This window comes from Clarias gariepinus, chromosome 19, assembly GCF_024256425.1.
Source record: "Clarias gariepinus isolate MV-2021 ecotype Netherlands chromosome 19, CGAR_prim_01v2, whole genome shotgun sequence".
Lineage (NCBI taxonomy): Eukaryota > Metazoa > Chordata > Actinopteri > Siluriformes > Clariidae > Clarias > Clarias gariepinus.
The window spans coordinates 22758874-22771462 of NC_071118.1; the positions used below are offsets into that span (position 1 = coordinate 22758874).

The 12589-nt window shown below is 39.2% G+C and overlaps 1 protein-coding gene across 1 annotated transcript in view; it reads left to right on the forward strand.

Annotated features, from left to right (window-relative positions):
* Nucleotides 1-12589, forward strand: part of LOC128507169 (lysosome membrane protein 2-like) — a 65951-nt gene that overhangs the window by 17363 nt on the left and 35999 nt on the right. The window contains exons 2-3 of the mRNA XM_053477845.1: nt 370-527; nt 7912-8059. Coding sequence (XP_053333820.1) covers nt 370-527; nt 7912-8059 — 306 coding nt within the window. The remainder of the gene's footprint in view (nt 1-369; nt 528-7911; nt 8060-12589) is intronic.

The following is a 12589-nucleotide window of genomic DNA, read 5'->3' on the forward strand; positions in this document are numbered from 1 at the left end:
TGAATGTAACATTTAGAAAGAGATCATTTAGAAAACATCCACTGAGTTAGATATATAATTATTTCAATGTTATTTACATACTAGATTGGTAACCAACCCTTATATGAGACCCTGATGTGTGTTTGGCATATCTGTATATACTGGTACTTATATTGTACTGTACATTACAGTAAAGACAAGATTTTTTATCATCAAGCGTTATGGCCACTAATAATTCTAGTTTCTAGTAATTTATTATTTTTTAGTAAGGTTTGTTTTTAATTAAAACTGTAAGAGGGTTGGTATCTGAATACTAAAAATTAAACATACGTTACAGTGTAATGATGCAGTTTTGTGTGGGTGTGTGCGTGTGCGTGTGTGTGTGTGTAGAAAATCACTCTGACTGAAGGCAGTAAAGTGCTTGATACATGGAAGAACCCACCTTCACCTGTCTTCAAGGAGTTTTTTTTCTTCAACCTCACAAACCCAGATGAGTTCTTCGCTGGACAGAAGCCATTCCTCACGCAAATGGGACCGTACACTTACAGGTAGCATATGAGGCGCCGTATAGGGCTTAAATCAAACTTTACTCACGCACACACATATAAAACACTTGCATACACATATATGAAACACTCACACATACATATATACTACTAACTGCTCAAACAACTACATATGAAACACTTGCATACACATATATGAAACACTCACACATACATATATACTACTAACTGCTCAAACAACTACATATGAAACACTTGCATACACATATATGAAACACTCACACATACATATATACTACTAACTGCTCAAACAACTACATATGAAATGCGCGCGCACATACATACATACTTTCCGCGCACACACATACATACTTTTCACGCACATACATACATACTTTCCGCGCACATACATACATACTTTTCACGCACATACATACATACTTTCCGCGCACATACATACATACTTTCCGCGCACACACATACAAACTCTTCTCGCACATTCACCTATGAGATTCTCAGTGTAACCGGAAGGCATTTCAGTGTAACCGGAAGGCATTTCAGTGTAAAAGGAAGGCATTTCAGTGTAACCGGAAGGCATTTCAGTGTAGACGGACTTGTCGCTTCATTCTCCCTGAATGGTAGTACTGGTTTGTATCATCACTGCTCAATCACATGGCATATTCAGAACTATCCACATAATGTCTGAATATTTCAGCGGCAGAAAACGCAGGTGATGATTTGCAAAAAAAAAAAATAAAGCACGGAATCTGTGGCTAATATGTCGGATCCTACAACAGAAAGAAATACTGTTTTGTGAAATGTGTTTCCTCGCCTTTGCTTATATGAATAAACAACTCATCGGAATCCCACGGGACAAACATTGTTCCGACCCCCCATATCACCCACTTTTGTGGTGATAAATAAATCACTCGTTGTCTTCTAAACTGTCCATTAACGGTCTATTTAAGAAACGCTACTACTAATCAGGGAGAATGAAGTTCATATACATTGAAATGACTACACCCTACACCCTACTCCCTGCGCAGGAAATGTCTGAAAAGGGAACTTCACTCTACAAAATTCCACCATTCAGAACACCATGCAACGTCACTTCCTCCTTGCGTTACCATGGTAACACAAGCACCTCGGATACCTGCTGCTGTGGAAATTTCACGCTACGGACATTAAATCTAGATTATTTATTGAAACAAAAACTGATACCATAAAAAAATATAAAACTTATTATTTATTTATTTATTTTTACAGATTACTAGACTATATAATACGAATGGTTTCTTTATTAAATCAAAATGTAAATTATTGTGTCCTATTTATATGATGTCCTCGCCTCGATAATAATTATAATAAAAATATAAATTCTTTTTCGAGTAAAATTTTTTCACACTCCAGCGATATGTAATGACTTATAGGAAATTATCCATTCCCTTTTTCGCTAAACTGAAGATCCGTTGTTCACTCGTTCCCTACACCGCTACAGTTGGCTTTGTGCGCGTGCACAGAAAGTATGTATGTGTGTGTGTGTGCGTGCGTGTGCGCGGAAAGTATGTATGTATGTGCGCGAAAAGTATGTATGTATGTGCGCGGAAAGTATGTATGTATGTGCGTGAAAAGTATGTATGTGTGTGCGCGGAAAGTATGTATGTGTGTGCGCGGAAAGTATGTATGTATGTGCGCGCGCATTTCATATGTAGTTGTTTGAGCAGTTAGTAGTATATATGTATGTGTGAGTGTTTCATATATGTGTATGCAAGTGTTTCATATGTAGTTGTTTGAGCAGTTAGTAGTATATATGTATGTGTGAGTGTTTCATATATGTGTATGCAAGTGTTTCATATGTGTGTGCGTGAGTAAAGTTTGATTTAAGCCCTATACGGCGCCTCATAGGTAGCACGCACGCACGCACACACACACACACACACACACACACACATACAGTAGCATATACAGTGTATAGCAGATTGCTTTAAACAATAAATGTAGCTTTAAAAAAAAAAGTTTGTACACTCAAAAAAATGAACATGGCTACCTGTTACATGTACTAAAATGTAATATGTGTTTTGTACATAATAATTTCATGTTTCCAAGATAAACATGAATAAATTATGTTGTATTTACATGAAATTCAACAACTTAACATGTATTAGATTTAATCATGTTGAGATAAACCAAAGAGATCTTGTCACTATGAAAACCGGAAATAGCAAAACCGGAAATATCGCGAGAAAACATCGCGAGAAGAGAACACAGCGTGTTGAGAAGACAAACGTTTGGCGGGCATGTGGAAAAGGTAAGCAGGAATTAATTCCCGTCTTTCTAAATAGAAACGAAATACTAAATATAAATGTCACCTTCTGTTTAGCGATGTTTAGTCACGTTATTTTGGTTTAAGCTATTCATTGTATTTTTAATCACACTTAAAATACCTACGGTTATATGCGCGTGCTTAATCTGCGGTTCGGTTCTGGTTTCGGTCTGTTCTCATGAGTTGTGAAGCGAGAGGAAGAAAGTATAAATATTGTTCATTTAATAAATTAAGTATCATGAATTTTAATTGAATCTATCTCTGTATTTTTTCACAGGAGTTTGTGAGTGAAAGTGTCCTGTCTGCATCTGACTTCAGGAGTTTCCTGACCAACCGTCTCTAACGGTCATATTTAAAAGTCATAACGAACAGTTATAAAGTACAAAACTTTCTGTTGGTGTTAATTTTTTTCTATGATTAATACTTATTTGTGGTGTTTTATGTTTTGTACATCTTTTCAAATTAAGACTTCATTTGTAAGTTGCTGCTGGTGTAAAATAAAAATCTCTGTTTTATCCCGTTTGTCTTATGTTTCCTTCCTTCACAGAATTCTGTTGACCAGGGCTTGAAATTTAAATTTACTTGAGTTGGATCAACTTAATTTACAAAGAGAAATGTGTTGTACCAACGCTATTCATTTATGTTAACAGTATTAAATTATGTTGGACGCAGCTGTAGTAAATAAGTTAAATGAACCTAATAAAATTAATTTGACTGAACCTAAGAACATTAAGTTGGGCCAACAAAATTGTTTAATGCTGAAAGAAAGCCATTAAATCAGGTGGAAATTCTTTCCATAATTTAATTACGTTCATTCAACAAGTTATTTTTTTGAGTGTAGTAAGAAAACACTTCTGTTATACAAATAAATCATATAAGGCATTCTGCAATACTTACAGTATGTTTAATTCTTTTTCATTTATTCATTTATTTTCTGTTGCTCCTTGTTGCTTTCCCATATTTCTTAATTTTTTGCCCATGGGTGCCAAATTGCCCAAAATTTTAATTCTTGCTCACCTATGTGACATCGCTTGACTTAAATCACCTGCAAATTAACTAAGTATTACCTATGGAAAGGTACAATGAGGTAATGTACACTGATCAGCCATAACATCATGATTACCTGCCTTATATTGAGTATGTTCCCCCTTGTGCCACCAAACAGTGATGCACTTTGCGTTCTGACACATTTCTATCACAGCCAGCATTAACGTTTTTATCAGTTTGATCTACACTAGCACTTCAATTGGATCAGCCTTCACTCCCCATGTGCATCAGTTTACAGGTTCTCCTTTCATTGGGCACTTTATGTAGGAACATCCCACAGGAGCTGTAGTTTTGGAGTTTTGCATTTGAACCTTAAATTTTGAAAAAGAAAAAAGTAGGGATAGAGTATTCAAATAAAGAAATAAAATATGAAATAAGAAAGAATTATACCAATATAGAAAACCTTAGCTGTTTAAATTTACAATGTGTATGAGTCATAAGAGAGAACTGAAATAGAATTGTGTCAAATGTTAAGTGTATACAGTAGATAATGCAGAATAAGTTACATTTACATTTACATTTAGGCATTTGGCAGACGCTCTTATACAGAGCGACTTACATTTTTATCTCATTACACATCTGAGCAGTTGAGGCCTAAGGGCCTTGCTCAAGGGTCCAGTGGCAACTTGGTGGTTGTGGGGTTTGAACCTGGGATCTTCCGAACTGTAGTCCAATGCCTTAACCACTGAGCAAAATGTCAACCAACCTTTTACATATTTACCTAAGAAGTACCTACCTCATGGTTTAATATGAACTGTTAAGACTTGCTTGGAACTCCTTATATTTCTGTTACTTCAGAATTGCTCATTTTACTTTACATACTTTCTCCACCTACTTTTTGTAAGGTTTTCAAGTGCTATATTAATAACGATCCATTCCACAAAGAACCACAAACCTGACATGAAGTTTACAAAGGGCTAATAATAGTTAATTGATTTAATCTAAATGTTTACGGCACATTTTAACTGATCATTTTTAGATTACACATCTCAAGTATCTGTACAAAAGAGAGAAATTAGTGCTAGTTCCTTCAATCATGAATGCATATTGTTTCTTTCTGATTTCTCCTATTTAACGCTGCCAATGTACTGTAGCTAGGTAATATAGTCACAGCTTGCTAGCTAAAGATGAATAAGTAGAAAACTCTAAATAGAAATAATCTAAAGTAAATAGTAATTTTAAGAAATCTGGGCTCCCCAAATGATACTGTCATTGATTGCTTAAATGCAGTAAAGCATAAACACATGATGTGCCCAAAGTGAGCGATTAGAGTGTTAAAGATTTTAGTTGGATTACATATGAATTCTTGTAATAAATTTGTAATTTCTCTGCATTCACATTTACTGTATTTTAATCAGTACGTTTTACACATGGACTAAATCTCCAAATGAGACTCTAATAATCACAGTATAGTTTGACAGGAAAATAGGGCACATGAACACATGCCCCAGCCCATTAAACACACTTTGATTGTTCAGGACAATGTGTACTAACATTTTCCATTCGATTAACAGTCAGTTATTTAAAGTGCTGAATCAAACAAAAAAATATTTTTTTGCATCAGATTAATAACCTCAAACATGATTTAATTTTACATAAATTATTTTAATATTTTAGGAATGTTTTGTTAAAACTAGGAAGGATCTACATTTAGATGTTTAAGAATAATTTAAATGTTCACACATATTAAATTTCCTTCAATTAGAACACATATGAGTCATAACATGCATTGTTATTATACTGTATGTGATTGAAATTTAAACTTATTTAACCAGGACAGTAACAAAATATTATCTGGTTTAAAAAATTAGATAGGGACAAAACACAATAGACATGATAAACCGTGCATATTTAAATATATGATATGTACAATGAACAGTAACTGTAGTTTACTTCCGGTTATGTTCACCTGTTATTGAGTCAGCTGGTGCTATGTGTGATCTTTCCAGCTTTTAGTAAATATAATAGATCAGTTAGATAACATGTGCATGCATCCTTTTGTGTCTGCCATACACAAATTTATAAAACTGCAGTAAATTATCTAACACAAACCGAATTAATCAGGCCTTTCAGTTCTGCTTTTAGGGTATACTAGTGGATAATAAATGGAATATCGTGTAAGTACGTACTAGCATGTTAATAACCAACTTTTGGTAGTTGTCTCAGACATTTAGACACAGCTGTTTGTACTTGAGTTCTTACACAGCCTCCTCAAATGAAAAAATGTTGTAAGAAAATGAACCTTTAGGCCATGTTATGATTGGTTAGCCGAATTTACCATTTATATTCACATTTAGGCATTTGACAGATGCCCTGACCCAGAGTGACTTACATGAGTGCTATCAAAGCTACCCAACTACCTAAGGCCATGTTCACGTACCAGAAAAGGCTCTATTCTAATTTTAGATTTTTATTGTTGTCTGAATGCATGATCTTATGTTTTTCCGATTGGATCTGAGTAATTTCCTAGCGTATATCCTAGTAATAGCTGGTAAAATAGATAAAACAACCCGTCTGGCTTCTTCTGGACCTCAGCTGATTAACTGCTCCGTCTACAACCGTCATCCAGCGCGAAATCCCAATAATATTTTTGCGAAAATCATATTGTGGCGTGGGCGGGCGGCGGCTGACGACCATCATGCATTGCGGGGGGCTTTGCAATGTGTTCACCATGTTGGGGAAGGGTGTTTGGGTTAGTGGCTTCAGCCCTGTTTGTGTGTGTGTGTGACCTGTTGAATGTGCTCCGGTTCATGCTTAGGCTGAATAGGATGTAGGTTCTTGTGTGAATGTGCTGCTCATGCTATACATGCTATACATTGACGCAAATGCAATGGGTTTTTCCAAGATTTACTGAAACAAATAAGTATAATAGGGCGGAGTCGAGAAAACAGGCAAGGTTGGCAACGTGAAACTGCATGAACAAAAACGCGAGAAAACTGCGGCAAAACAACACACAATAATCCAGCAGCGAGGTAGCGCGCTGCGCTTCCTTATAAGCAGGGAGAAATCAGCGCCAGATGGGAAACCGGTGTGCCGGCGGGGCGGTCCGGGAGGAGCGATGACAGCGTGGGAAAGCATGACCACGTGATGAGAGCCTGACAGCGTGGGAACGGAAATGTCAAATGAATGACGCGGTCTTTGATCAGCGCGGAGCGCTGAGAGCGTGACAGAATAGATATTTGCTTCAAGTTAAATCTGCGCCACAAATGTAATAAATTTTAGGAGCAGAAGGGAATTTATAAGCAGTTATGTGCCAGATTTTAAACCGAAGTTCTGACAGCGTACTGCGCATGTATCAAACCGTGGGTGCATCTTAAATCGACCGCTGGACAAAATTTTATGAATCTTTTGCAGTACTTTTCCCTGAAGTTTAACCTGCACCATAAGTGAAATCAAAATGTTGAGTAAAAGCAATGTTATGAACATTCATGTGACTTTTTTAATGATTTACTTTAAAATAAGCTACTGTACTAATAAGATACTTGCTTAATGAAAAAAAAAACACCTGCACTAATAGATATTAATGAGAAAATCTAAACTGAACATTTTTATTGTAATTGGTTAATATTTTCACCATTGAAGTGGTATAAGTAAATAATTTTTATCCCTTCTACTTTTTCTATTTACCAAACAGGGAGTGTGTTTGGGTTACAACGAAAAAAATTAAATGTAAACAGCGTAAAAACATTTTTTTTTTAAGTTGAATATCTTACGCCTTGTAAGGTACCTAACCTTACACAATTTTATTTTAAATGACAGGCAGACGTACGTGCGCTTCAACCTAAAACAAGAATTATGATTTTTTTTTAACTAGAACAGAGTCGTGTTTACAATCAATTATATTGATTATATTTATAATTATTTATATCATTATATTTTTTATCATTTTAACAATTGTTTTGTTATATTTAATTCAGAGATAAATATTTAATGACCTGGTCTACAAAAACTACTACACAACTGTATAAAAGAAATAGTAGTATCAATCCTGACTTCATTTCTGATGTATAATTTCATTGAACTAGATTGTATAGCATTGTCTTGTGTTAAATTTAGGAAGTACACACCCAAGGAGAACGTCGCCTTTGCGGAAAATGGAACCAAAGTCTCTGCTCTGACAACAAAAACCTTTGTGTTTGTGCCCGAAATGTCAGCTGGAGACCCGAGTGTGGATCTTATAACTACTGTTAACATTCCAGCTATAGTAAGTCATGTCAAATTTTCTCATCTTTCATTGATATTGAGATCACCTTTTTACAGCTCACCTAAATAAGCTTTAGGAGATGTCTTGATGTCTTGAATATATTTTTACTGAAATATTTATTCCTAGATTACTATGGTAATATTATAGTGGATTTTAGATTCAAATTAAAGGTTGTAACAGATTAAAGAATCATACGTACATGAAATCTTTTTTCCAAGTGTCATAAATCGTGTTGGAAAAAAGGGAGAAATGACGGCAGTTCAAGATGGCAACGTGACAGGCTGTGGGATTGTGGTTAGGCATAGGGGAGTACTTGTGAGGCTTTTAATAAACAAACAAACCAAGAACAAAGAAAATGGGCTTTACGCCGTAAACATACGAAGTATGTTCAAGATGGTGTCCAAGATGGCGCCGGTGAGGTCGGCTGCCGTCACGACTGCTCCGACCACCTTTTCTTTGTTTTTGTTCTTTAAGTTAGTTTTTAGCGTTTTAAAACCAGTCAAATTACCACCATGGAGTACATTAGTTATGATAGAGACACTCTTGTTTCTATTGGTATACAATGTACTCACAATTCGACGTTTTTAACTCCGGATCCGAGCTGGCCGAGTGAGATCCTGAGGGACAACAAAGGACGCGATGCGAAGCGGCGGCCCCGAGGGAAACGAGCCAGCGTCAGGAACAGGCTGAGAGCCCGTGCACACCGCACACCTCTGCCTAGCATCCTGCTCGCCAACGTCCAGTCACTGGAAAACAAGCTCGATGACCTCAGGGCCAGGGTAAAGTTCCAGAGAGACATTCGGGACTGCAATCTCCTCTGCTTCACCGAGACATGGCTGAACCCAGCGGTGCCGGACCACGCCATCCAGCCGGCCGAGTTCTTCTCGGTTCATCGCATGGACAGAACGCTTCCTCTCACACGCTCCTGCACACCAAACCTGAAACTACTGTCCATCATGTGGTGTCCTTTTTATCTACCTCGGGAGTTTACATCGGTCATAATCAGCGCTGTTTATATTCCACCACAAGCGGACACGGACACTGCCTTATGCGAGCTGCATGAGGCACTCACACAGCACCAAACACAACACAAGGACGCTTATTGTGGCAGGGGACTTTAACAGTGCCAACCTCAAACGCGCAGCGCCGAACTTTTATCAGCATATCACTTGCCCCACTAGGGGCGAAAGGACACTGGACCACTGCTATACAACTGTCAAGGACGGCTACAAGGCACAATCTCGTCCACCGTTCGGTAAATCCGACCACGCCGCCATCTTCCTCATGCCAAAATACAAACAAAGGCTGAAACAGGAAGTTCCGGTTCAAAGGGAGGTTGCGCGCTGGACGGACCAATCGGTGGCCGCGTTACAGGACGCACTCGATGACGCAGACTGGGACAGTTCAGAAACAGCTCCGATGGTGACGTCAGCATGTTTATGGAAGCGGTTGTGGGATTCATCGGGAAACTAGCGGATGATACCGTGGAAAAAAAGACTATTAAAACAATTCCCAACCAGAAGCCGTGGGTGGATAAAACCATCCGCGACGCTCTGAGATCTCGCACCACTGCCTACAACACGGGACTCGCGTCGGGGGACATGGAATCATACAAGGCTACGTCATACAGCGTCCGGAAGGCGGTGAAAGAGGCGAAGCAGCGCTACGGGAGAAAACTAGAGTCACAACTCCAACAGAGTGACTCTAGGAGCCTGTGGCAGGGATTAAGGACAATTCAGGACTATAAAGCACCAACAACCGGTATGACGAACGCGGACGTGACTCGACGTGGCAGACGAGCTGAACACTTTCTATGCTCGCTTCGAGGCTGCAGCTAAAGACGCTAGCGATGCTAGTGCTAGCGGCGCTAACGGCTGCAGATAGGAAGTCACTGCCAGCACCGGAAGCGCGTTCATCATCACCGAGCATGACGTGAGGAGAGCCTTCAAGAGAGTGAACACCAGGAAAGCAGCAGGACCAGACGGCATCTCAGGCCGTATTCTCAGAGCCTGCGCAGACCAGCTAGCACCTGTGTTCACTGAGATATTCAACATCTCTTTATCTCAGTCAGTGATCCCCACATGCTTCAAAGAGTTCATTATTGTTCCTGTCCCAAAGAAACCACATCCTGCTTCTCCTAATGACTATCGCCCGGTAGCCCTCACTTCAGTAGTGATGAAGTGCTTTGAACGCCTGGTCAGAGACTTCATCATTTCTTCACTACCAGACACACTGGACCCACTACAGTTTGCATACCGTCCAAACCGTTCCACGGACGATGCAATCTCACATCTCCTCCATACATCTCTCACTCACCTGGACACTCGGAGGGGGAATTATGTCAAAATGCTCTTCATCGACTACAGCTCTGCATTTAATACCATAATTCCCTCCACACTTACCACCAAGCTGGAGCACCTGGGACTCAGCTAATCCATGTGTCAGTGGATCTCCAATTTTCTGACTGGCAGACCACAGGCAGTAAGGATGGGCGGACATGTCTCAGCCTCCATCACTCTCAGTACTGGAGCCCCCCAGGGTTGTGTTCTGAGCCCCCTGCTGTACTCTCTGTACACCTATGACTGCGTGGCCACTACCAACTTCAACACCGTCATCAAGTTTGCTGACGACACTGTCGTGGTGGGCCTGATCACCAACAACGATGAGACGGCCTACCTGGAGGAGGTTGGAAATCTGGAGAACTGGTGCCAGAGAAACAATCTCCTCCTGAACGTCAGCAGGACAAAGGAGCTGATAGTGGACTTCAGTACAAAGCAGGTGAGGAACTACCAGACCCCCATCATCAACAGGAGCCCAGTGGAGAGAGTGGACAGCTTCAGATACCTCGGTGTTTACATCACTCAGGACCTGGCATGGTCTTGTCACATCAACACCGTGGTAAAAAAGGCCCGGCAGCGTCTGTACCACCTCAGACGCTTGAGAGACTTTAGACTGCCCTCCAAGGTGCTCAGGAATTTCTACTCCTGCACCATAGAGAGCATCCTGACGGGAAACATCACGACCTGGTTCGGGAACAGCACCATGCAGGACAGACAAGCTCTAAAGAGGGTGGTGCGATCAGCTGAGCGCATCATCCGCACCGAGCTCCCTGACCTGACCAAGGCCAGGAAGGTCATGAAGGACCTCAGCCACCCCAACAATGGACTGTTCACTCTGTTGCGGTCTGGGAAGCGATTCCGCTCCCTGAGGGCCAATACAGAGAGACTGAGGAGGAGCTTCTTCCCGCAGGCGATATGGTCTCTCAACCACACCACTATGCAGAATTAACACAATAATTTCACAATTTTCACAATCAATCAATCAAGTGTTATACATACATGGACACTATGGACAACTCCACGCACATCTACACTACATGTTTATGTTTACATTCTGGACCATTGCACAAAGACACTTTAATAACCTTGGCACAAAGTCACTTTTTCTATGCATATTTGCACACCATTATATTTCTATTTGTACAGTACATTTCTATTTTCAGTTTCTATTTTTAGTTCTATTTTTCCTAGTTAAATTTTATTTTATTTATTTTATTTTTTTATTAAATTTTTTTATCGTATTTCTTTTATTCATATTTATTACTATTATAAGCTTTAATTCTCTTTTTAAGGTCACTGGCAGTCGTGTAAGCATTTCACTACATTTCGTACTGTGTATGACTGTGTATGTGACAAATAAAATTTGAATTTGAATTTGAAAAAATTTTGAATTTGAAGTATGTTTTAAACAAAACATTTAACAAAAATAGGAACCTATCCATGCTAGGAACTTAAACAGACAAAGAACTTAAATATGCTTTTAGCTTTAAACACAGGCTCAGAGCTTTAAACACAGGCTTGGAGCTTAAACACACTTGGGGACGAGACAGACTGGGATAAGACAGAGTAGTGGTTGATCGGGTTAGTAGTTAAGCGGGTTAGTATCTAAATGGGTTAGTGACTAAACAGACTAAAGTAGGCTGGGTAAACAGGCTGAGTATACAAAAGGCTACACATACCAGAGGCTAAACATACTAGAAGTCACACTGACCAGGAGACACACAGGCTTTGGAGACACACAGAACAGGACACACACAGACGAGAGAAACACTAACTAGCAAAATTAACTAAACTAAATGCAAAACTTAACCAAACAATACCAACATAACAAAACAATGCAAACATATTAAATACATGCACACTAAACAAAAACAGCTCCACAAGACAAATGCCAAATTAACTTAATAAACTCACAACAAACTTAACAGAACAAATGCCGACTTTACGCAACAAATGCAAGCCAAGCAATAATAAAACAAAAGACTACTTCTACTAAAACTAATGAGTCGCTTCGGGTCAGGTGAGCGCTCCAAACTGAGTGAAACCGAGTTCAGAAAAAAAAATACGAAACACATGAACAGAGCCTTTGGGCGCACAGCGGTCTCTGGACGTTACCCCTGACACCAAGCTGTTATTTATTACAAAGGAATAATACATGTAGTAACATACTTGGTGAATATCCAAGTAATAG